Genomic DNA, 26903 nt, shown 5'->3' with positions numbered 1-26903 from the left:
TTTGTTTCTTTCTTCTTCTAGTACACCTCCAGCATGAGAGCCAAATACCTCGCTACCAACCAACCTCGCCCTGACTCCAGCAGCGGGCATTAGACACCGATCGCAAATGTGCCAACTGCCTCCCTGCCCCCCTGTGCTCCCTTGCCAAACCACTCTGCTTCCCTCCCTCCACTCCTCCTGATGCTGGCGCTGTACCTCCCGCTTCTGCTGCTCCCAGCATCTGGCCACTGGGACCCTGAGAGGCCAAGGACCACCAGGGAACAAGCCCAGTGAGAGGGCAGGGGCTCCTGGGGCAGCTAAGGACTCACCTTCCAGCCTACACGAGCTGCACAGGCCACGGGCCCAGATTCATGTGCTTCTTCCATAAGCCAAATGGGAATATTAACAGATCCATTTCCTATTTCTCTTCCTCCTCTTCCTCTGCCTCATTCATCTCTGTCCCTCCTGCAAAAGGAAAAGATGCTTTGAAGGTCTGGGCTCTGGAGTGATTCCTAACGGTGCTTCTCTCATTCATTCTGGACCAGCTTCAAGTTATGAGGGTGCTGAGTCCAGGGTTTCCTTGTTCTGGTCAGGAAAACAGTCTCATAGGCATCTTTTTGTGACCCAAACATAAAGGCACTGACCCAGGTGAACACATGTCATTCTGACCCAGAAACTCTCAAATTTGACCTAAATGTATACCCTTATACTGACCCAGATAGATGCTCACTTAGACACATATTCTTTGCCATCAAATATAAGCTCTCTCACACACCTACCTATTCCTTCACACCTGTGAAGGGGACATATCCACATACTTTCTGTCTCCATGTCTCTCTATTTTCATCTCTTCTCTGACTGTTTCAGTCTCTTCCTGTCTGACTTTCTCATTTCTCTTTGTCTCTGTCTCACTGTCTCTCACTCACATTACACACTCACATTCGCACACACATACATAAACACACTCATATGCAGTCACACATGCACCCACAAACCATGTTCCCCAGCTCATCACTTAGCTTCTTGGTAGAGACTTTATTCCAGAAAGTTTGTCTCTATCTATGGGGATGGTGGATTGTAAGTCTTGGTAAAAACCTCTGCCTTTTGTGCCCTTCACAGCCAAGGTCATTCTCTCTCTCTCACACTGCCTTCTCTTTCCCTTCCTTGGTCATCACCTCCTGAAGCCTCTGAGATGATAGTATTTAAATTTCCTATACACATTAGAGTGAGCATCAGGTACCTGGTGTCAAACCAAAGGCTTGGGCTCCCTTCACTTCCCTGGCCTTCCCCTAACCTTGTGTTGTCTCCTGCCTCTGTCTCCTCTCTCATGTGGCTATCCAGAACCAACCAGGAGTCAGCAGGAACTGGCCACCCCCTTGGTGCCAAATTCCCTTTAGCAAAATACTTGCCAGGGTTGGGTTTTTTTTTTTTGGTTTATTTTTTTTTTTGCACTAATGATATTTGTAATCTCTAGGTAGAACATTCGAAGGCCAGATGAGACATCCTTAAAGTATAGGGGTTGCTGCTGGACTATTTCCCTGTTCCCCTCTTTTTTTTTCATTTTTTTTTATCCCAGGAATAGAAGCATTGTCCTCCCAGATAGATTTCTGAGAGTTTGGAAAACAGGTTCTGCTTCTCTAGTCTGTTTGCTTGCATCAGAAATAGAAAGCCAAGGACTCATGAGCCAACTGTGAATGGGAGATCTCCTCCCTCCTTCTGCTCTTCCTGGTTCTAACCACTAACCTCACTTCCCACATGTCCTTGGACTCCTCAGACCACTGGGCCTGAATGGCAGAGAGGAACAGGGCCAGGACCAATGGTTTGGATAGTAACCTGGATCCAAGGCCCCTTGCTTCCAGAAGAGATGGTTCAACTAGGCCAGCACCCCTTCACTTAAATCCCTTCCTCATCCAGAAGTGGTACCCACACTGAGATTTCTAAGATGGAGAAAGCAATGAATCTGGATATCTGGAGGAAAGGAGATCTACTGATGGGGTAAAATTGCTTCAGCGAAGTGCTCAAGAGAGAGGAGCAGCCAAGATGTGTTCCTTGTTCTGGAGACACTGTGAGCAGAATGTGCTTCCAATCAATCCAATTATTTCAGCCATTCTGGATGACCTTTCCATAGCTGCCTGAAAGAAGAATCTCCCATGTGATGACTGAACAGGGGTCCTTCCATTTGAAATATGAATTAGGGCTGGCCACTGAACCTCTGTGTCTCAGTCTCCTTGTCTACAAAATGGGAATGAGACATCCACCATAAGGTGCTTGTTGCCATGGGTTACAGAATACTCTTCTGCCTCTTTTCTCCTTTTTGCCAGAAAGTTGGGAGAGGTGTCATCTTCCTTCCCTCAGTCTCACCTTTCCCTCATACCACCTACCTACTTGGCAAACTGTTTACCAGAGATAGAAGGTATCTAGACCCAAAGAGCCTAGAGTAGATCCAAAGCATTAAGACCAGGATTTAGTCACTGACTTGATCAGGAGGAGCTAGCTGGCCTGTCAGGGTTAGAGGCCATGCTAGAGTCCATCAATAACAGTCCGTAAGGGTCTGTAAATAAAGCTTAGTGTAGTGAAGAGAGGAAGCATCAATTAGCAGTTCATACTATTTGGTTCCTTCTGTGGCAGGCAGCTAAGAAGTGTAGATGAGGGGACCCACATTGCCATTACTACTGGAAATGACCAATACTTACATCCCCCTGGGCTGTTCTGAGATTTTTTTTTTCTATCTTGTCTGTATTCCCATACCCCCATTCTGTCCCTAGGCCTCCTTACTGGTCCTTGGAGATGTAAGAGTTAGGCTAGAAGCAATTCTCAAGAGTATGGTCTGGGGACCCATGAGGTCAGGACTCTTTCACAGGGTTCTCAAGGAAATAAACTATTTTCATAATACTAAAATCTTTTAAAATCTAATATAGTAACTGTCCATAAATATAATCCATTTATAAATAAAAGCTCTTTGGAGGTGGGTCCCCCAATAATTTTTAAGAAAAGTATAATGGGGTCCTAAAGGAACAAGGTAGGATTTCCATTTCTGAGAACAAGAAGTTTTCAGGGAGAAGGATGGAAGGGTCTTTAGTTTCATGGGAGCAGCAGGGAGAAAAGAGCCCCTTCTAGAGTCAGATTTTAGGCAACCAATGTCCTACCAAAGAAAGCTGTGAATATATGCTGCCCCCTTTACGCTTACACACACACACACACACACACACACACACACACCTGAAGATACAAAAAGGGAGCAAGCAGCGCAGTCTCTTTCCAAAGAGACCTCAGTTCCTCAACAAACAAAACAGGACCACCTGGAATAAATCCCCTGGAAATGAAAGTTGTGCTTCAGAGACCAGAAGAGAGTTTCTGCTTGGGTCAGGGATCCCTCATGAGAGAAATCACCTTTTGCTATGATGATCTGTCCATTATCCCTCTTCTTAGAAGCTCACTCCAAAAGATGCCAGGCTAGGAGGCAGCTAGCCATGACAACAATGTTACAATCTATAATCAGTTAGTAATAGTACTCCAGTGCCATTGAGAACCTCAGGGGGTATCTGGAAGGGAGATCTTTTGACTCAACTTCTTATCTGACCTCAGACTCCTTCAGGGAAGAGACCATGGTTTTCTAAGTCTGGGGAGGTGCCCATTCCCCAGGGGATGCTGTGATAGCTCCCAACACCATTCACAGCAGCTCCATGCAATATCCCTAGCAGCGAAGTTAAGAGCAAGGCAACAATTTCCCATTGGTCCATCTGAACCTATTTTTTTTTAAACCACTCATGTGAGCTGCTGACCTTACATCCCCGTGCCACAAAGAGCCTCCTGAACATTATCACTAGGACATCTTGGAAGCTACCATCAGGAACTTCCTCCATGTGAAACATCTCTAGCCTCTGTTCCCTTCTAATCATTGCATTCTGGACATGGATGTGACTAAGCTTCGGCTATCTCTGTGTCTTTTTTTTAGAAGCACAAACATTATCAACTTTGTCTGGTATGTTTGGTTCTTTTACCACCATATCCTCACGAGCAAAAACAAAACAAACAAAAAAAATCCACCACTGATCAGACCAACCACCTCCCACAAAAAAAAAAGAAAAGAAAAGAAAAGAAAACCCTCCAGTTTAGGGAGGGAGGGGGCCTGTGGACTTTTTTTTTTCCCAAGCACATGGACATCTCCACAATGTGAATGTAAATAGCATGTTGAACTCCTGGGTCCAGTGTTCAAGACTGCATTGTACTCGTTAAAAGAAATCAAATTCCAGACTTGGCTGTGAATTTCTTGTGCTGTCTTGGGAATCTTTAACTGTAGTGTTTGTATCCTGTCTGTAATCTCTTAACTTAGTTAATTTTACTTGCCTAAATGGAAAAGAAAAAAAAGGGGGGGTTCAAACCGAAAACTCAGCACTTGGAATGGGGCTTTTGCAACACCCAACTAGCATCCTAGGCAAACAATGTGACTTAGGTTGCTACCTTAGATTGGTTTGAATTATTTTTAACCCCTTCCCTCCCCCAGTTGCATCCTACACCCCAATCTGACTTCTAAATATAAGTTTTTCGCTAACCCAGAAGTCAATGTATCTTCCATCTGTCTTATGGAACTGATTCCTTGGCCATTGTTTGGTAGGGTGAAGAGAACCAGCTCCAGGGTCATAGCAAAGGCAAGATGGTTGGTGCTTTTCCCCAGGGCTCTAAGATTTAAAGGGTCCCAAAAGCATCATCCCAGGGTTCTACCTTCTGGGTGACTGAAACTTTTCCCCATGCCAGACACAAAATTTTCTGATTATAACTATGGTATTCTCAATTATTATATCATTCCTTCTCCTTCTACCCAACCAGAACCAGACACTTTTGAACTTCTTCTGCTTCACAATGGGCACCCATAGTCTTAGACTGATCTTGGTGTACTAGGAGAGAAAACATTATAGTTCACCCTTTAGGGTAGAAATCTAGGAATCCTGGTTTTTGAAAAGAAAGAGGAGTGATGCTGAATGGAAGTATAAGTCCAGATTTCTTCCAGGGAGGGAGAGAGCAGGAATCACTCTGGTCCTCTTCTCTAGTAGCTTGTTAGACTGAAAGTAGATGGGATTCCCTGCCCTTCCACTCCATCCCTCCCTGGAATGAGTCCTGGCTTTGTTCCCCAGCTTGGCTCAGAAAGATTGTGGCCTAACTCAAAGAAAAATTGTTTGTTTTTCCCCCCAGCAAACTAACTGGCCTTACCATCTCCTAATTCACATGTCACTTTGTTCCAAAGGCTCTCTTATCAGTAGTTGGGGTGGAAAGATGTTGAATGTCTTAGACCCCAGACTGATTCTTCTCAAGTAATAGTACAAGACCACTGGAGGAACTCCACCCTCAAATGCAATTTAGTTTTGTTCTGATCAAGTTCATAGAATGAAGGAGTTTATAGAACAATATTCTCCATTGGCCCCTGATTTTTCCATAAAGGCAGAGATTGCTGGAAACAAAATGGGATGCCAGAGAAGAAGGAGGACACCATTCCTGCTCCCTTTGATTTAGAGGGTAGGGAGGTGGGAGGACCGACCAACATTCCTAAGGGCTGCCCTGGGTACCCATTTCACTATGCAATTCCAAAACAGCATTTTCCTTCCAAATCCCAAGCCCCATCAATGGATGCCTCCCTTGATCCCAATCAGCTCCCAGGGACCCCCTCAGAGCCAGGCCCCAAGGTCAAGGTCATGGAGAACAACTTCTCTGACAAGAGGGTGTTGGTGGGACTTGACTGGTCATCCTGTCCTTGAGCCTTTTGTACTGATTTTGTTTTTGTTGTTGTGTTTTTAACCATAATGGTTGTATATCATACCACTTTATATACGTTATATATAATATATAAATATATATGATTTTTTTTTTAAGGAAATGCTCAACTTCCTAGTTCTTTTTTCCTCCTGCAAGTCCCTAAACTTGCCCCAATATGTTTTTAAATTGTGAGGGTTGAACTGAGGCTTGAACCTGTTCTTGTATTTTTTTTTTCCTTTAACCTTGGTAGTTTCATGGATGTACTGTAGCTATTTTTTACTGGGTTTTGGTTGTTTTCTTTTTGTTTTATTCTCTTCTTTTTTTGGCAAATACTAAAAATCTCTTCAATGTAATTTCTGTGGTTTCTATTCAGCTTGGGTTTAATGTTTTAAAATAAACAAGTGAAAGAAATAAGCTGACTCCTTTTCTTAAGGGACCTCCTTTTGCTTATTCTTGATAGCATAGAAGATGACTGGAGAAAACTGAATTAGTTTTCCCAAAACAGTGGATTAGAAGGACCAGGGATGATGCACCTGGGTCTGAATTGTGGTGTTTGCTTATTAGTAAACTGGACAACCTGGGATCAATCTTTTGGCCCTGTTTATACAATGATTTGAGAAATGGTAAAGTCTGAGGAAAAAATTGGACTGTGAGATCCAATTTATCTCTATCAGTGTCTCTTACTCAGTGTTTAAGCAGCCATATTCTGGGTTTTCAGACTTTGCCAGTTCCAGGAATGAAGTAAAGAATGTTAGATTTGAAGACAGATCGCGCTTTCAATACTGTCCTACATTGGCTCTCACAGAATCCCATTGCCTTTCTGTGCCTCAGTTTTCTTGAAGGTAAAATGAGGTGGAACCCCATGATTTCTGAGGTTCCTCACAGGACTAAATCTATAATTATACAGTCTTCTTGAACCTGAGTTACTCCATCTGGAAACAGAATTGCCTGCTGCTGTGATAGATTCCCCCCATTCTCAGGATGTGGTACAGATGAATAAGTGCTACTACCCCAACCACTAATCACATTCACTACCATGGGCTCCTGGGTACTTAAGAAATAAATGAAGATTATACTATAATAGTTGTGTATGGGTTTAGGAAATAGCAGAGAGACTATTCAGTAGCCCAGAAAAAAAAAATCTGGACTGGTATATGAAGTTGAACAAGTAAAAATGTTCTTCATTCCAAGGAAAACTTAGGTGCAGTCCCTATCCCAGTCATCAAATGATCTGGATGTGACAAAAGTCCCTCCAGGAGTCTATAAATTGGGAGACACTATTCTTTGCTTTAACCAAACTGCTCTTATCCTAAAAAGAAAGAATCAATTTATAGAACAATTGAACCAAAGACCAAGAGGGAATATTATAAGTCTCTAAAGTCACTGGACAAATGAGAAAGGCTCACTTGAAGTTCAAAAAAAAATAGGCATGAAATCTTTCCCCCAAAAAAGACCAAAAAAATGTTAATTTGTAATTTATGGGGAAAAAAGACATCAACAATAAACTGTATTCATTAGTTCATTCATTTAAAAAAATTAAATTAATTGGCTTGGTCCTTAAAAAAAAAAGATAGGTATGGGACAAATAAAAAGAGGAACATCACATGTTCTTCTCCTCTTCTTCCCTCCCTTCCCCTAGAATGGTTTAGAGTATATAGCCTTAAAGTCTTAAAGCTAAATATTTCACTAATACCTTTGAGGCATATATGTGTCATACAGTCTGTAGAAATGTGTGAAAGTATTATAAATGTACATTATAAATGTACATACATGCCTTACTTTCAGCCTTTATATTTTTGTTGTCCATATACATACAGATGTGTATATTATATGTATATATTTTTAACAAATAGCATATATGTGTGTATACCTATACATAAATGTTCATGCACACACACATATTACTCTTAAAGTCTAAAAAAAAGGGCTAAAAAGTGGAACTCTAATTATAAAAGAACAAATTTGGCTTGGGAAAGTGTTGGGGAAAATGGATTTCCCTTCTTTGTAGAGGTGGAGGACTGTGGGTAAGGAAAGTTGCCTTCCCAATCAACTGATAAATGTATTAAATGCATACTATAGGCAAGGCACAGCAGATAGTCAGTTTTGTGGAATTCCTCCCTTCCCCTTCTCATTTCTTGTTATACCATTCTATCTACCATATCATGCTTATTCCTCAACTTTAAAGAGCTTACAAACTCATAGAAGAGTTGGGAATCCTATGACCATGTTTTAAAGAGACAATATAGTTAAATAAAAAGAGAGAGAGTAATGGCTTTGGAGTCAAAGAAAAGCTGGGTTTAAATCTTTTATTTCACTTAATACCCATATGATCTTGGGCAAGTCACTTCATCTATAAAATGAGAGGACTGTATGAGATAAAATCAAAGATCTCTTCCAAGTCATGATCCTTTGAACTTTTAATACTACCATAGTGGGAAGGCCTTGGACAAGTCAATTGTCTTCCTTTGGGCCTCAATTTCCTCCTCTGTGGAATGGAGAAGCAATGCTCATATGTAGTTTTTTTTTTTTATTTGCAGTTCTAACATTCTATGTTCTAAAATATGGAGTGGTTTCACTGTAGTTTTAGGACAAAGACCTGGTGATAATGCCAGAGGACAGCCTGGCATCCTTTTCAGGGTAGATCAAGACAGGGAAAGCAGTCCAGATGGTAATGGCGTCCTATGAGTCGCTGATGAATTAGATGAAGCCAAATGACAAATGAGAAAAGCCAGAACAGGGCATCCAGACATTCATCACTTGCAACAGAGGACAGCTCCTCACACTCCCCGAGTAGTTATGACTCAAAGTCTCCATTAGGTGGCAGCAATGGCTTATGCTTCAGAAGCTTAGGCTCTGACCAGGGGGTCAACCCCAAGTGGTGCGGGCAATAGAATTTTGGAGCCACTTTCTAATATCATTCCCACCCAGGCTACCTCCAGGCCCACTATGAAGACTGGAATTCCCTCTTTTAGTGGCCTTGCTTTGAGTTCTTTTCAAATATATGCTAGTTGGGAAGGAAGAAGTGGGATAAACCAGCCATCTCTCCTAGGGGAAATCATTCTACTGTAATCTTGGGAAGAAAAGTCTAAGAAATGGGATACCTCCAAGGTAACCTTAAGAGTAAGGATCTGGATGAGGCAGCTGGTGATGTAGTGGGCAGGCCCTGGAGTCAGGAAGAAAAGAGTTCAAATCCTGCTTCAGACATTGACTAGCTATGTGATCCTAGACAAATCACTTAACCTGTTTGTCTTAAATTTCCTCCTCAGTAAAATTAGGATAATAAAAGCATTTACCCCTCAGAGGAGCAAATGAGAAAATATTTGTAAAGCCCTGGCCCACAGTAAATATATGTGTGTGTGTGTGTGTGTGTGTGTGTGTGTGTGTGTGTGTGTTTTGTATGACTATATACATTTAGTATATAAAATATGTACTAAATAAATTAATGATATATATACTATGATGATGCTCAGGATGAGGTTAATAAGTTAACTTGGATGGATTTCTCCAAGCAAATAGTTTTCCTATGGGAGTGGGACAAGTAAGTCTTTAGCAGACCCTCCTTACACTCTACCTTTACTACTTGCTGACTAGGCAGGACTAAAGATCATCCTGAGCCTTTCTAGAGGGAGGGGAGGGTGAGCCCTGTGGCAGAACTCACTTGGATAACCTTGGTACCTCAAACATATTCCTTCTATAGTCACTCATACTCCAGAACTTCACTGATCATTGACCACTGCCTTGAGCATCACACAGGACCAGAGACTACCTTTCACCTATTACTTAGGGGCCAATCATCAAATCCACATTACTATAAAGGGTAGAGCAATTTACTTCTCTATGGCCCCACTCTGAATCCTACAAACTATATATGATATATTTTGTATTTATCTATAGAAATGCTTTTCACCACCCCACCCTCCCAGTAGAATGTAAATTCCTTGAGGGCAGGGTTTGGTTGCTTTGTTTGTCTTTGTTTCTGTCCCTAACATCTAGCACAGTCCCTAATACACAGAAGTCACTTAATGTTTGTTATGGAAGGGAGAAAAGTTGGAGGTCAAGAGGCAATATCTTCACTGCTGAGTAAATCAAGAATGAAGAAATTGGGATTACTTACAACCAAACTAGGATATAGTCATAATTTTACCTATTGACCTAGATTATAGGTAGAATAAATGGGAAGACCTCATTTCTCTCAATCAAATAATCAACATTTATAAAGAATGCATTGTAAACCAGACAAAGTTCTCAGGGAGTTTACATTCTTTTTTATTTTAGCTTTTTTTTTTTTGTTAAGGCAAATGGGGTTTAAGTGGCTTGCCCAAGGCCACACAGCTAGGTAATTATTAAGTGTCTGAGTCTGAGACTGGATTTGAACCCAGGTACTACTGACTCCAGGGCCAGTGCTCTATCCATTATGCCACCTAGCTGCCCCTCCCCATGAGAGCTTACATTCTAACAGGAAAATCTATCTCTATGTATATCTATGTAAAATAAATATAAGGTCAAAATGAAATAATAAACACAAGACCAAAAACTCAATTTATTTATTATTCCTTATTTTTTAAGGAAGAAATCCTAGCAATCAATAGCCATGTAAAAAAAATGCTCCAAATCACTAATATTAGAAAAATTCAAATTAAAGTTAAATTAAAGTCAAATTAAAGATTCCACAGCATTTTCATCAAATTGGCAAAATTGATGAATAATGGAAAATGACAAATGCTAGAGGGGGTGAACAAAAAGAGGCATATTAATGCAGTTACTAGAACTGAGAATTGTTTTAGCCATTGTGGAAAGCAATTTGAAAGTATGTACCAAGCTAATAAAGTGTGCATACCTTTTTGACCTAGCAATATCACTATTATACCTATATTCCAAAGAGCTAAAAGAAAGATGAAAAGATTTATATAAGTCAAAATATAGCTAAAGCAGCTCTTTTTGTAGTGTCAAAGAATTAGAAACCCACTAAATGGAAATTAGTTAAACAAACTTTGGTATACAAATGCTATGGAATACAATTATATTATTATTTTTTGTTTCTTGTCCTTCCTTCTCTTCAGTTAGCTTTTTTCATTTGGTCAATTCCATTTTAGAAGGAGTTGTTGTCTTTTTCCATTTGTTCAACTGTATTTTTGAAGGTATTATTTCCTTTTTTGTATTTGTCCAATTGTATTTTTAAAGGATTTGTTTTCTTCCGTCACTTTGTGTTACTAGATGTTAATTTTCTCTTGCATTTCTTTTCCCAATTTTTCTATTTCATTTTTTAAAATTCTTTCTGAGTTCTTCTAAGATGCATTTCTGGACTGGAGCCCAATTCATATTATTCTCTAAAGTTTCACATGTAGAACTACTTCTGCTCTCCTTTTTGAGCTAGTATTTTGTCCATCCTTATCTCCAAGGTAACTTCCAATAGTCCCTGCTTTTCTCTGACCTTTCTTATTCGTTTTGAAATTTATTACCTTTTCCAAGCTTCTTGAATCTGATGACTGAAGTTGGCTCTGGATGTGAAGCAGTCCAGGTTAAGTGACTTGACCAAGGTCATACAGCTTACAGATATACTAAGTATCAAGTGTCTGAGACAGATTTGAACTCAAGTCCTCCTGATGTTCTGTCTACTGTATCTTTTAGTTGGTTTCAAAAAAAAACTGAAGCAAATAAAATGTACAACCATAATTTCAGGTGATAAACTCTGCTACCCACCTCCTGACCAAGAGGTGATGGATTTAGGGGGCAGATTAAGACATATATTTTTTTGGACATAGCTAATGTGGGAATTTTTTCTTTTTTGCTTGATTATACTTATATGTTGTGTGAGGTTCTGCCCTCTTCCACCACTCACCTCTAAGAGAGAAAGAGATGGGGGGGGATAGATGCTTGTTAATTGAAATATTATATATACATATTCACATATATATATACATATAAATACATTTGTGAATATATAAAGAAAAGGTGCTATGTCATCTCCTTCTTCACATGGCTGAGCAAAGTGATATGACCATGATTGCTTGAATTTACTCTAGATGATGGCAGAGAAACCCCTCCATAAAAGAATTATTAAAAGCTCTTTCCAGAAAGATAAAGATAGTCACCACGAGGTGGCATGAGGGCTTAAGTGGAAAACTGCTACATAGAAAGATACCAGATGTTCCATGAGTTGAGTTCCCCAGCTGGACCATCTGCTCAACCTCTGGAAGTGCAAACCGTGACCTAGATTGGATGAAGGTTCCAAAAAAACCAGCCTTAGGCCTCAGGCCTCAACGACCTCTCACAGTTTTTCAGAATTTGTCCTTCAGACAGGGCTTGGTCCTGAGGCTTTCATATTTCACTCTCTGGCCAGTTTTCCTGATTAGTGAAACCTCTAAATCTAGACCCTATTCTCCAAGGTCCTTTACATCTCCTTGGCTTCTTGGGTTCATCTATCTTTATCACATCTCCTCCCACTTTGAGGCAGGATAGTGCAGTGGAGATAGCCTTGACCTTGGAGTAGTGAAATTAAAAGTCACTGGACCTGCCATTTCCTTACCAATGTGACCTTAGAGAAGTCACTGAACATCTCTTGACCTCAGTTTTCTCATCTGTAAAATGAAGAGGTTGGATTATATAACATCCAAAATTCTTTCCAAGACTATAATTATGATCTTTCTTCTGTTACTTTAAGTTCCTAGGTACCAGTTTCTGTCACCCATGTCTTTCTCTTTTTTTTAAGTCTTTCTTTTTTTATGTTATTTAAAGCAATAGGGTTAAGTGACTTGCCCAAGGTCACGCAGCTAGGCAATTATTAAGTGTCTAAGGCTGGGTTTGAACTCATGTCCTCCTGACTGCCCTATCCACTAAGCCACCCAGCTGCCCCACCCATGTCTTTCTTTTTTCCTTCCATCCACCTTTTGTCTCATGTCTCCAGACTAGCAGCCTATTTTTTAGGTTTTATTGATAAGGAAAAAAGAGAAAATGTTTAAATAGTAATGGCTTTTTAGAAATGATAATAGTTTCTTGAGCTCTTTAATCCTTTTGCATGTATTTATTAAGCACATTTAATCATTTGACAAGTATTTATTAAGCAGACATAAAGTATTAGAAGAGGTTTTTTTTAAATTTAAGGAAATGTGGTTAAATGACTTACCCAAGGTCACATAGCTAGGCAATTATTAAATGTCTGAAGTTGGACTGAACTCAGGTCCTCCTGACTCCAGGGCCAGTGCTCTATTCACTGGGCCACCTAGCTGCCTCCTAGAAAGATGAGGTAAAAGAAAAAATAGTCCCTGCTCTCAGGGTGCTTACAATCTTTTATTAAAAGATATTTTTTATTTATTTTGTTAAATATTTCTCAATTAAATTTTTTTAGTTTTAAATTTTATTTTAAGCTAAAATACAAAATAAGAAAAAAATGCCATGTAGACGGTAGAGTTTTTCACTATAAAGCAATAAATTTCCATTTCAAGAAAATTTACATAAAAATATTATTGTGGGGGGGGGGGGCAGCTAGGTGGTGCAGTAGATAGAGCCCTGACCCTGGAGTCAGGAGGACCTGAGTTAAAATCTGTCCTCAGACACTTAATAATTACCTAGCTGTGTGGCCTTGGGCAAGTCACTTAACCCCATTGCCTTACAAATACCTAAAAAAAAAATATGTGTTCAAAGTTGTCCATCTTTGCTTCCTTGTAAGTTGTTTTCTGCTATACACTTTTTTGTTATTTGTCCCCTTCCTTCTCCCCAAGAAGGCTACAATTAATCATGGGTATATTTTATATAAACACATGTATACATATATATATACATAATTATAATCATATATATATGTACATATATACTCATACATACACTATATATGTAAGATTGAACTTTGCTTATTTCCACTTGCCTTGTTTCTCTGAACATGGATCACATCTTCCTTCATAACTCCAAATCTTTCCATATTTTCATTTATTATATTTATTTTTTGTAGGATAATAGGATTAAATGACTTGTCCAAGGTCACTTGGCTAGGCAATTATTATTTTTTTAAGTGTCTGAGGCCAGATTTGAACTCAGGTACTCCTGACTCCAGGGCCGGTGTTCTATCCACTGTGCCACCTAGCTGCCCCCTTTCCATATTTTAAAAACTCCACCAGTTCATCATTTCCTACATCCCAGCAATATTCCAACCTTATGGGCGAATTCATCCCATTCACCTTCTAAGCGATAATGACTTCTTGGGTATTTTCCTCCTTCCTATTTTATTTGCTCTCCTTCTCACCCTACCTACCCTTTCCTCACTCTATATCTACCAGCTACCTTGTCCTCCTTTTCCTTAATCTATCCTTCCTCCACACATCTCTCCCTTATCCTCTCCCCCCCACCCTATCCTTTGCCCTTGTCTTAAATGTGAAAATTTTTTTAACATTCATTTAAAAATTTTTTAGTGCCAAATTCTATCATTTCCTTCCACCCCACCAAGCAATATGACTTTGATTAACAATGTGAAGTCATGTAAAACATATTTCCATATTAGGGAGCTTATATTCTCAAGGAGACAAGGTTAATTAAAGATACATACAGGATTGATGGAAGGTTTCCTTGGAGGAGGTAGCCTTACATTGAGAAGACTTTTCATGCTTTGAGGCAGGAAGTTAACATCCCTTTACAGGCAAGGAAACTTCTGTTCAAAAAAATTGTAACTAGTGCTTACTCACATAGTCTTTGTCATGCACTGTGATATTGCTGAGAATGACTAAGTGACAAAACGGATAGAGCACTGGGCTGAAAATAAGAAAGACTCACACTAGTTATATAACTCTGGACAAGTCACTTAACCCTATGTGCCTCAGTTTTCTCATCTGTAAAATGAGTTGTATCATTGCCAAGAAAACCCCAATTGGGATCAAGAAGAATCAGACCCAAGTGAAATGACTGAACAACAACCCCCTAAAATGACATCTCCAGAGTAATGAACAAATGACCTTTGAAAAAGAGTTTATTTTCCTCACATATTAGAGGCTTTTGAACCTTAGAGATAATTGCAGAAAGTTCTAAACTTAAGGGTCATGAATATACTTTTGAGAATATTTTGATTACAGTGTTTCAGTCTAATTGGTTTCCTTTCTAATCTTATGCATTTTATTTTGTGCATTTAAAAACATTCTAAGGAATCCACTAACTTCACCAGACTGACAAATGGATCTATGCAAAAAGGTTAAGAATTCCTGACCTAGCCTTCAGATCATTCCCTTCATTTTATTTGTTTTTGTTTTTAAAAATAAATTTTTTAAAATCTTTTTCTTCATTGCCAGAATTTCAACCAGTATCCCTCCCCCATCCTCTCCTAGAGAGCCATCTCATATAACAAGTGACCTTTATTAAAAGGGGAAAATGAGAAGGGGAAAGTCAACATAATTAATCAACCTATCCAAAAAAATCTGCAAAATATTACAACCATAAACTTCATACTAAATAGTGGGATAGGCATCCTCTTTATTTTAGAGATAGGAAACAGAGATCCATGTAGGTCAAAGAATCAGTTAGTGAGTATCTGAATTGAACCAATATCTCCAGAATATATGCAGTAATCTTTGGACTCAAACAAGATACCTGTTTTCAAGGGATAGGGATAGGAAAGTGGACCCTTGAAAGTGAACCCTATACCCATAGATAATATATATAGTATTAGAGCCCCTACTTTGCAGATGGGAAAAATGATCCTCAGAGAGGTAGAGGATCATAGAGCTAGGAGGAATAACAAATGGAATTCAAACAAAGGCTTCCTGACCTCAAGGCCAGAGGGAATTGGTTTTCTTGTTGGAGAAGGGCTCCTTCTCCTATTCTCCAGAATAGGGAGCCAAGTGACCTAGTTAAATCCTTTCTCCTCAAACTGGAATTGGAACCATTTCCCAGGAAGTCATTTTGAGAGTAGGGAGTAGAAGGGGGTATATGGAGAGGGCAGCTGCAAGGAATCACAGCAAGGGTTGTTGACTAGCTCAGATTAACCGTTCTGTTTGCAATGATTAACCTTGGTTTGGTGTGGGGTGAAGAAAGCTGCCAGAACTTCAGCAAACACCTGTCCCTAGTTCTCTGCCAGCCTCAGAGGTATAGGCTTGGGAAAGGCTATAGCATCATTCATTTAGGACTCTTTGGTCCATCTAGATCAACTCCCTTATTTAATTTTTGTTATATCTTAAATAGAATCATTTTTGTTGTTGCTTCATGTCTGACTGTTCACGAGTCCATTTAGGATTTTCCTTTGCAAGATACTGGAGTAGTTTACCATTTCTTTCTCCAGTTCATTTTACACATGAGGAAACTGAGGCAAAGGGTAAAGTAACTAACCCAGGGGCACACAACTTTTGAATCTAAGGCTAGATCTGAACTCAGATCTTCCTGATTCCAGGTCCAACATTATATCTACTTTGCCATCTAGCAATATGGCAAAAAATAACCTTCTCATTAGGGGCAGCTAGTTGGCACAGTGAATAGAATGTTGGATCTTGAGCCAGGAAGATTCATCTTCCTGAGTTCAATCCAGCCTCAGACACTTACAAACTATATAACCCTGGGCAAGTCATTTAACCAACCCTGTTTACCTCATTTTCCCCATCTGTCAAATGAACTGGAGAAGGAAATGGTAAACCATTCCAGTATTTTTGTCAAGAAAACCCCAAATGGGATCACAAAGAGTTAGGTACTGTGGGGGGATCTGGCTACCACAACAACCCTCTCATTTTACAGAAGAGGAAATTAGTGTAGCCGCTGGCTACTTGAATTTGGTTCTGCCTATGAGGAATCATTATTCAGACTCAGGAAAGCAAGGGTAGATATAAAACAAAAAAATATTAAAAGAAGTTACAAAACCAGGAGGGATGGGAATTTAGGAAAACCTGGAGGGATTTGCATGAACTGATGCTGAGTGAGGTGAGCAGAATCAGAAAAACACCATATACCCTAACAGCAACATGGGGGTGATGATCAATCTTGATGGACTTGCACATTCCATCAGTGCAACAATCAGGGACAATTTGGGGCTCTCTGAAATGGAGAATACAATCTGTATCCAGATAAGGAGCTGTCGAGTTTGAACAAAGACCAAGGACTATTAACTTTAATTAAAAAAAAACCCCTGATATCTTATTGTCTAATCTTGATGTTTCTTATACTTTATGTTTCTTCCTTAAGGATATGATTTCTCTCTCATCACATTCAATTTGGATCAATGTATACCATGGAAACAATGTAAAGACTGGCAAATTGCCTTCTGTGGGGGGTGGGTGGAGGAAAGTAAGATTAGGGGGAAAATTCTAAAAATCAAAATAAATAAAATCTTTATAATTCAAAAAAAAAGAAGTTACAACACATAGGAAGGGATAGGTAGAAAGAGAGGGAGAAAGAGAGAGAGCTAAAAGAACAATCAAGCAGCACTGGATGGACCAACACTTCAGAGAAGACTGGGACCCTGAGTGGAGTCCAACACAGGTTTTTTATGTCTTGCCTCTCATCTAGAAGGTGAACTCCCTTTCCGTTACTGGACCTGGAATTAGGTAGAAGGCAAAGCCTAAGGAGATCAGGATCCAAATTTTACATTAAACAATGAATCACACCCTTTACCAAGATAAGATCCAAATGGTTACAGGACATAGACATAAAAAACAATACTATGAGCAAATTAGAAGATCAAGGACTAGTCTACCTGTCAGATCTATGGAAAGGGAAGCAGTTTATGACTAAGGAAGAGTTGGAGAACATCACCAAAAACCAATTAGATGATTTCAATTACATTAAATTAAAAAACTTTTGCACAGATAAAACCAATGTAATCAAGATCAAAAGAAAAGTAGTAAATTGGGAAACAATCTTTACAACTAATGATTCTGACAAAGGACTCATTTCTAAAATATACAGAGAACTGAGTCATATTTTTAAAACAAAAACCCATTCCCCAATTGACAAATGGCCAAAGATATGCAGAGGCAATTTACAGATGAGGAGATCAAAGCAATCCATAGCCATATGAAAAAATGCTCTAAATCATTAATTATTAGAGAAATGCAAATTAAAGCTTCTCTGAGGTACCACCTCACACTTCTCAGATTGGCCAGTATGACCAGGAAGGATAATGATCATTGTTGGAAGGGATGTGGGAAATCTGGGACACTATTACACTGTTGGTGGAGCTGTGAACTCATCCAACCCTTCTGGAGAGCTATTTGGAACTATGCCCAAAGGGCAACAAAAATGTGCATACCCTTTGACCCAGCAATACCACTACTGGGTCTATACCCTGAAGAGATGAGGAAAAAGGGTAAAAACATTACTTGTACAAAAATATTTATAGCAGCCCTGTTTGTGGTGGCAAAGAATTGGAAATCCAGTAAATGTCCTTCAATTGGGGAATGGCTTAGCAAACTGTGGTATATGTATGTCATGGAACACTATTGTTCTATTAGAAACCAGGAGGGACGGGATTTCAGGGAAACCTGGAGGGATTTGCATGAACTGATGCTGAGTGAGATGAGCAGAACCAGAAGAACACTGTACACCCTAACAGCAACATGGGAGTGATGTTCAACCTTGAAGGACTTGCTCATTCCATCAGTGCAACAATCAGGAACAATGTTGGGCTGTCTGCAAAGGAGAGTACCATCTGTATCCAGATAAGGAGCTGTGGAGTTTGAACAAAGTGCAAGGACTATTCCCTTTAATTTAGAAAAAAACATATATCTTATTGTCTGATCTTGTTACCTCTGAGAATTCTCTTCTCTTTAAGGATATGATTTCTCTCTCATCACACCCAATTTGGATCAAGGTACAACATGGAAACAAAGTAAAGACTGACAGGGTGCTATCTGTGGCGAGGGGGGAGGGAAGCAAGATTGGGGGAAAATTGTAAAACTCAAATAATATCTTTAATAAAAATAAATTTAAAAAAAACAATGAATCTGGTAGTCAGTTACATCAAGAATTTGACCCACCCAATTTGACAAGATTGCAGCCTTTAAAATTACAGATTTTGTTTCTGTTACAATCATGATTCTCTATATCTTTTCCATGGTAGTCAATTTACATCGAAAGAGTAGGTAAGGGGACAGAGCCAATATGGCAGCATGAAGGCAGGAATTCCCAGAAACTCATTCCCCAAAAAACTCCAAAAACCATCAAATTATGACTCTAGACAAAATCTAGAGAGGCAGAACCTACAGAAAGACTCAGTGATATAATTTACCAGTCCAAGAAAACTTAGAAGATCTCCCGGACAGGTCTTGGAGGTTGGAAAAAGCCTCAGTGCAGCCCAGCCACAGCACAGCACAACCTGACAGGTCCCTGGGTCCATGGCAAAGGGGGTGGTTTAATCATTGGGAACAGCTGGAAGGGGTGGTGAGAGAACTCTGCTATACTAGAGTTCGTACAGAGTGAGCCCTTGCCTCAGAACAGCCTGCTGTGAGAACCTGCAGCAGGAATCCACAGAGCCACCCAGCATGTCCAGAGCTCTCAGTCCATAGATGGTAAGGGGGTCAGAGAGACTGCAGAGGTCTCTCTGCTCTCCCTGGAGCAGGATTCAGCTGTGTGCCCATACTCAGGTTCAGGTTGCAGTCTGGGCCCCCCAACACCAGCACAGCCAAGCAGGGATCCTCCTCACAGCTCCAGGGCAGAGGGTAAGGCTTGTGGTCACCCACATCCCAGAGCACAGGCAAGAGAGCAGTCAAGGCCTCTCATAAGACTTTGGAGGAATTAAGGTCCCTGTGAGTTATGCCAAAAAAAAACCCCCAAAGTCTTGGAAATGCAGTAAATCAGTCATAGGCTGAGGAAATGAGCAAACAACAGAAAAAGAAGAATCAGACCATAGAAAATTACTTTGGGCCCATGGAGGATCAAAATACATACTAATATGATGAGAAAACTGAAACTCCAAAACTCCCAAGTCAAAACCTTCAAGAGAAATAGAAAATGGGCTCAGGCTATGGATGAGCTCAAAAAAAAAGACTTTGGAAAGCAATTAAGAGGGTAGCTAGGTTGCATAGTGGATAGGGATAGCTAGGTGGCACAGTGAATAGAGCACCTGCCCTGGAGTCAGGAGGACCTGAGTTCAAATCCGGACTCAGATACTTAATAATTACCTAGCTGTGTGACCTTGGGCAAGTCACTTAACCCCATTGCCTTGCCAAAAAAAAGCTTAAAAAAATTAAGGGAGGTCGAGGAAAAATTGGGAGGAGGAATGAGAGTGATGTAGATTAATCATGAAAACCAAATCAGCAGCTTGGTGAAAAGTAATACAAAAAATACCAAAGAAAATAATGTTAAAAACCAGATTAGGCCAAATGGAAAAAGCAAAACAGAAGGCAAATGAGAAGAATGCCTTAAAAAGCAGAATTAACCAGCTAGAAAAGAAGATAAAAAAGCTCTCTGAAGGAAATAACTCCTTCAAATGCAGAATGGAACTAAAGGAAGCTGATGACTTTGCAAGAAATCAGGAAGAAATAAAACTGTACCAAAAAACAAAAATTAGAAGAAAATGTGAAATATCTCATTGGAAAAACAACTGACCTTGAAAACAGATCCAGAAGAGATAATTTTAAAATTACTGGGCTACCTGAAAGTCATGACCAGGAAAAGAGGCTAGACTACATTTTTCAAGAAATAATACAGCAAAATTGCCCTGAGATCATAGAAGCTGAGGGTAAAATAGAAATCAAGAGAATTCACTAGTCACCCCCAAAAGATATCCCAAAAGAAAAACTTCCAGTAATATTGTAACCAAACCCCAAAACTCCCAAGTCAAAGAGAAAATACTAAAAGCTGCCAGAAATAATTCAACTACTGTGCTCTATAGTCAGGATTACAAGGGATCTGGCAGTGTCTACATTAAGGACTCATAGGGCCTGGAATATGATATTCCAGAATGCAAAAGAACCAACTACCCAGCAAAACTGAACATCCTCTTTCAGGGGAAAAGACAGATTCTCAATGAAACCGGGGACTTTCAAACTTTCCTACTGAAACAACCAGAGCTAAACAGAAAGTTTGATCTTCAAATACAGGACTCCGGTGAGCCATAGAGGGAGTGGACAAGAAAGACTAATTATGAGTAACTTAATGATGTTGAATTGCTTGTATTCCTGCATGGGAGAAAGATACTGATAGCTCATATGAATTTTCTCATTCATAAGAGCAGATAGAAGGAGAATATATAGACAAGGCACAGAAAGGAGCTGAATATAATGGTAAAATATAGTAAAAAGATGGATTCAATGAGTGATAAAGGAAAGTACTGGAAGGAAGGGAAAGGAGAGGAAGAAGGGGGCTAAAATATTTCACATAAGAGTCAAGGGAAAGCTTTTACAATGGAGTAGAATGGGGGAAGGCAAGGGGGAATGGGTGAACCTTCATTCTCATCAGAAATGGCTCAGAGAGGAAATAACATACACACTTAATAGGGTATAGAAATCTATCTTACCTTAGAAAAAAATAAGAAGAAAGGGATGGGATAAGGGAGAAGGGGGTGGGGTGGGAGAGAAAAGAGGGAATAGGGGGGCAGAGCCAAGATGGTGACAAGAAGGGATCAAGTCTTAGGAGCTCTCTGATAAAACTTCGAAACTAAGGACTCTAAATAAACTTTTAAGAGACAGAACCCACAAAGGGACCCAGTGAGGCAGTTCTCCTACTCAAGGTAACCTGGAAAAGAGCAGAAAGGCTCTGCTCCCCGGGGTTGGAGGGGCAGCCCGCAGGAGGGGTGGCCCACCAGAGCAAAGAACTTCAGCCTCCCGGAGGCAGCCCCAGGGCACTGGGAGCCGTGGCTCACAGCGGCGGGGGAGTCTCCTAAGCTGCACCCCGGGGAGCACCGGGCAAAAAGTGGGGGAAAAGTGGGGGACCTCTGCCAGAGCGAGCATGTGGAGCCCAGACCTCAAGGCATACAGAGAGCAGCTTGGTCTTTCAGCAGCCCAAACCTGGAAACAGAAGCAGGTGGAGCCGGTAAGCAGGAGCCTCCAGGGCATGAGCCCATTGAGCTGAGGGAAGGGAGTGAAGAGAGAGAGACTGCCGAGCTCTGTCATGGGCCTCTGGAACAGGACTCTGGGGTTCTGACCACATTCAGATCCTGATTGCAGTCTAGGCCCCCCATAGAACAGCAGGGCCCCCCCCACCTCAGCCCCATGAGAGAGGGGGGTGCTTATGGTCATTCACAGACCAGGAGAGAGGACAGAGCCTCACTCACTGAGACCCTTGTGGGAGTGTCCCAAAAGCTCAGGAAGCACCTCAAAACCAGGCCCAGGCTGGGAAAATGAGCAAGCAGAAAAACAAGAGGAAGACCATTGAGAAATATTTTGCATATGAGCCCAAGAAGGAAGAAAATACTCAATCTGAAGATAAGGAAGCACAAGCTCCAGCATCTAAAGACTCCAAGAAAAACAGAAATTGGGCTCAGGCTATGACAGAGCTCAAAAAAGACTTTGAAAATCAAATGAGGGAGTTAGAAGAAAAACTGGGGGAAAGAAAGGAGAGAGATACAGGAAAAACATGAAAATGAAGTCAGCAGCTTAGTCAAGGAAATCCAAAAAAATGCTGAAGAAAATAGCATGCTAAAAAGCAGCTTAGGTCAAATGGATAAAACAGTTCAAAAAGTTATTGAGGAGAAGAATGCTTTAAAAAGCAAAATGGGCCAGATGGAAAAAGAGATAAGAAAACTCTCTGAGGAGAACAAATCCTTCAGACAAAGAATAGAATTCAGGGAGATTGATGAATTTACCAGAAATCAGGAATCAGTACTTCAAAACCAAAAGAATGAAAAATTAGAAGAAAATGTGAAATATCTCATTGAAAAAACAACTGATATGGAAAACAGACTTAGGAAAGATAATTTAAAAATTATTGGAATACCTGAAAGTCATGATCAGGAAAAGAGCCTTGACATCATTTTCAAAGAATTACTACAGAAAAATTGCCCTGATATTCTAGAAGCAGAGGGCAAAATAGAAATGGAGAGAATCCACCGATCCCCCCAAGAAAGAGATCCCAAAAAACCAACCCCTAGGAATATTATAGCCAAGTTCCAGAAGTCCCAAGTCAAAGAGAAAATATTACAAGCAGCCAGAAGGACACAGTTCAAATATCATGGAGCTGCAGTCAGGATCACACAGGACTTAGCAGCAACTACATTGGAAGTTCATAGGGCTTGGAATATAATATACCGGAAGGCAAAAGAGCTTAGAATGCAGCCAAGAATGAACTACCCAGCAAGGCTGAATGTTCTCTTCCAGGGAAAAAGATGGACTTTCAATGAACCAGGGGAATTTCAAATGTTCCTGTTGGAATGGCCAGAACTGAACAGAAGGTTTGATCTTCAGATACAGGACTCAGGCGAAGCATGGAGATTGGAGGATAGGGGAAAAATATGAGGGACTTAATGATGACGAACTGCATGTATTCCTGCATAGAAAAATGGCACTGATAATACTCATATGAACCTTTTCAGTTAATAGAGCAGGTAGAGGGAGCTTTTATAGTTGAAACACAGGAGAAAGCTGAATTTGAAGATAAAATATGGTATAAAAATGGAGTCAATAGGGGTGGCTAGGTGGCGCAGTGAATAGAGCACCAGCCTTGAAGTCAGGAGTACCTGGGTTCAAATCTGACCTCAGACACTTGATAATTACCTAGCCATGTGGCCTTGGGCAAGCCACTTAACCCCATTGCTTGCAAAAAAAAACAACTTAAGAAAATGGAGTCAATAGAAAAAAAAGGGAAATGTAATGGGAGAAAGAAAAAGGAGAGGGGGAATAGGCCAAGATATTTCATATAATAAGATTTTTTTTTTTACAATGAGCTATTGCAATGATATGGAAGGGGGGAGGCAAGGGGGAATGAGGGAACCTTTGCTCTCATCAGAAGTGGCTAGCAGAGGAAACAGCATATATACTCAATGGGGTATAGGCATCTGGAGTAAGAAGGAGCGGGGAGTAGGGGGAAGGGGTGGGGATGTGAATAAAGGAGAAGATGGACCATGGGGGGAGAGTGGTCAGATATAACACATTTTCTTTTTTACTTCTTGCAAGGGGCTGGGATTGAAAGGCCTGCCCAGGACCATGGGGCCAGGTAGATTCTGGGCCTAAGGGGTTGGTATGGGAGCTCAGGGCTTCTTGGCCCCAGGACCAGGGATCTGTCTGCTGCACCACTCAGCCACCCTACAACAGAATCAGAGTGAAAGGAGAGAGAAAATATAGTACATGGTAGTGGAGAAATAAGAAAGGAGGGAGTTGCGATCAGCAATGGCAACGTTGGAAAAATATGGAAGTAACTTTTGCGATGGATTTACCATAAAGAATGAGATCCACCCATGACAGAGTTGTTGGTGTTGGAACAAAGACTGAAGCACATTTTTTATTATTATTATTTGGGGGAGGGTGCAGGGCAAATGGGGCTGGGTGGCCTGCCTGGGGCCACATAGCAGGGTGATCTTTGGGTGTCTGAGGCTGGATTTTGACCCTGGTGCTCCTGGCTCAAGGGCCAATGCTCTGTCTGCCACCCAGCCACCCCTACCATTATTACTATTTTATTTTATTTTGGGTCTTTTCTTTTCTTCTTTTTGGTTTTTGCAGGGCAGTGGGGATCGGGTGGCTTGCATGTCATACGGCTGGGTGATTGTTGGGTCTACAGGGCTGGATATGGGCTTGGGTGCTCGTGGCTCCAGGGCTGGTGCTTTGTCCATTGCGCCACCTGGCCATACCTACAATTATTACTATTATTTTTTTTAATTTTAATTTTTTTTCTCTCCCCTTTACTTTATCACCCAAGCAAGTCTATATTCATGGGGGGAGGGGTATTTTGTTTACTCTTAAACAAGAATATTTTATTAATGTAAAAAAATTTGTACAAAATGAGAATAAAAAAAGAAAAGAAAAGAAAAAAGAAAAAGAGGGAATAGGTCGTAAAGGAGAGGGAAGATGGTGGGAGAGGGTACTCAGCTACAAGACACTTCTGGACAGGGACAGGACGAAGAGAGAGAGAGAGAGAGAGAGAGAGAGAGAGAGAGAGAGAGAGAGAGAATGGAATAAATGAAACTAGGGAGGAATAGAGTGGAGGGAAATACAGCTAGTAATAGCAACTGTGGGGAAAATATTGAAGCAACTTCTCTGTTGGCTATGATGGGGAAGACAACTCATCCCAGAGACAATGCTGTTGGAATCTGAACACAGACTGAAGTACATTTTTTTACTCTCAGTATTCTTGAGGTTTCTCATCTTTTTGGAGGGATGGGGTTTTATGATTACTCTCACAACAAGATTAGTGTAATAATATAAAATAAATAAACAAATAAAAAAGAGTAAGTGGTAGTCATTTACATCTCCACCCAATTTCTATCCCTGTGATAGTTTTTTTTTTTATGTGACTTGTTAGGGGCTAGAATATAATTTTTCAAACTGGGATTAGAAAATGATTTTCCAGTTATTTTCTCTTTGATTTTTTTTTTTAGGTTTTTGCAAGGCAAATGGGGTTAAGTGGCTTGCCCAAGGCCACACAGCTAGGTAATTATTAAGTGTCTGAGACCGGATTTGAACCCAGGTACTCCTGACTCCAGGGCCAGTGTTTTATCCACTACACCACCTAGCTGCCCCCCAATTTCTACATTCACAATTCTTTTCATCTTTCCCCTGTATCACTAGTAGTCAAAGAGAAGGAAGTGGGATTAGAATCCATCCTTCTGACTAAATCTTTTTCTATCCTACCATACTACTAGGTAAACAAGAGAGCTGGTCACTGAAAAGAGAATTCTAGGGGGAAAAATTTTACTATCCTCCTTCCATCTTCTCTGTTCAATGCTTTGTTGAAAGATGAGGGAAAGGGGCAGAGATAGAGAGCCCTCCTAAGCTTCCATTTTTCCTGGACACCAGATTGTGATTCCTATTTAAAAAAGAAAACTATCCGGAAGGTTCATTTGGCTCATTAAATTTTTTAACCACATGTTAGAACCCATATGCAACTGGTACAAGGTACTCTTGAATTGTCTGATAATGACAGTATTAATACCACCCACCTGTCATGCTTCCCCCCCCTTCAAAGTATTCACATATCTCAGCTTCTTCATTAGATAGTTAATGCAAACCTATGAAGGAGATGAAGCATCCAGTTCTTTCCACCTCACAATGCCACAGATTACTTTGTCCTGAAGTCTCAGAGCCTCAACCCTAGGGCCTAGAGTCACATTATCCAGGAAGTCTGGGGTTGGTCATCCATGGATTGCTCAGCCCTGGATCCTGCTGCAAAGACTACAGACCCTGTTAAGACACCTGCTTTAAAGGGATGGACCAGGAGGAGATGGATTAAATAATTTCTAGGAGTCTATTTCAACTCTCAAATTCTTTCTTTCTGTAGAGGGGCATTTCTCAAATTTGTGAAACTTGAGAAACTCTTCTTATCTTAGGATGAAGATCTTAAATTTTGTGGGGAATAGGAGGCATCACGGATCTTAACCTCAGTCAACAACTGGGTGTGCAGGTATAAGTGAAAAGAGTGTTGGGTCTAGAGTCAGGAAGACCTAAGTTCAAAAACAGACTGACAAGTATTAGCTGTGTGACCCTGGGCAGGTCATTTATCCTCTGGAAGCCTCAGCTTCCTCGGTGGTAAAATGGGGATAATTTTACACTTACCTTAGGAGAATCAAATGAAATAGTACTTTGCCTATAATAGACATTTAATCAATAATTGTTCTTTTCCCTACTTCTTTGTTCCAGTTATACTTAGATATTTGAAGATAACCTTTCCCCCACTCCTCCTAGAATGGCCCAAGGGTTCTGAACCTAAGGTCCATGAAATTTAGATAAATGGATAAAGATATATGGATTTTTAGCCACATATATACATACATACATACACACGTTTGTATATATACAGAGGTACCAGACCTGGAATCAGGAAGATTATCCTGAGTTCAAATCTAGCCTCAGTTGCTTACTAGATGTGTGACCCTGTTGCTACAGTTTCCTTATCTTCAAATGACCTGGAAAAGGAAATGATAAACCACTTCAGTATCTTTGCCAAGAAAACTCCACAAGGGGTCACAGAGAGTTGTACAGGACTGAAAAATGACTAAATAACAAATATATGTGAGTATACATAAAAAGATATATATCTGTATATATATATATATATATGCATATATATATACATGTATGTGTTTCATTATAATTGATTTTCTTTATAATCTTTGCTAAGAAAACCCT

General features: G+C 40.3%; 1 protein-coding gene across 1 annotated transcript in view; it reads left to right on the top strand.

Annotated features, from left to right (window-relative positions):
- LOC141502571 (protein tweety homolog 3-like) overlaps window positions 1-10788 on the top strand; it is a 37357-nt gene extending 26569 nt beyond the window's left edge. Inside the window, exon 7 of the mRNA XM_074207362.1 lies at window positions 22-10788. Coding sequence (XP_074063463.1) covers window positions 22-93 — 72 coding nt within the window. The 3' untranslated portion in view covers window positions 94-10788. The remainder of the gene's footprint in view (window positions 1-21) is intronic.
- Window positions 10789-26903: the final 16115 nt, after the last annotated feature.

This window comes from Macrotis lagotis, chromosome X, assembly GCF_037893015.1.
Source record: "Macrotis lagotis isolate mMagLag1 chromosome X, bilby.v1.9.chrom.fasta, whole genome shotgun sequence".
NCBI classification, from domain to species: Eukaryota; Metazoa; Chordata; class Mammalia; order Peramelemorphia; family Peramelidae; genus Macrotis; species Macrotis lagotis.
The sequence above is the reverse complement of the archived record's forward strand: the minus strand, read 5'-3'. Positions and strand labels throughout refer to the sequence as shown.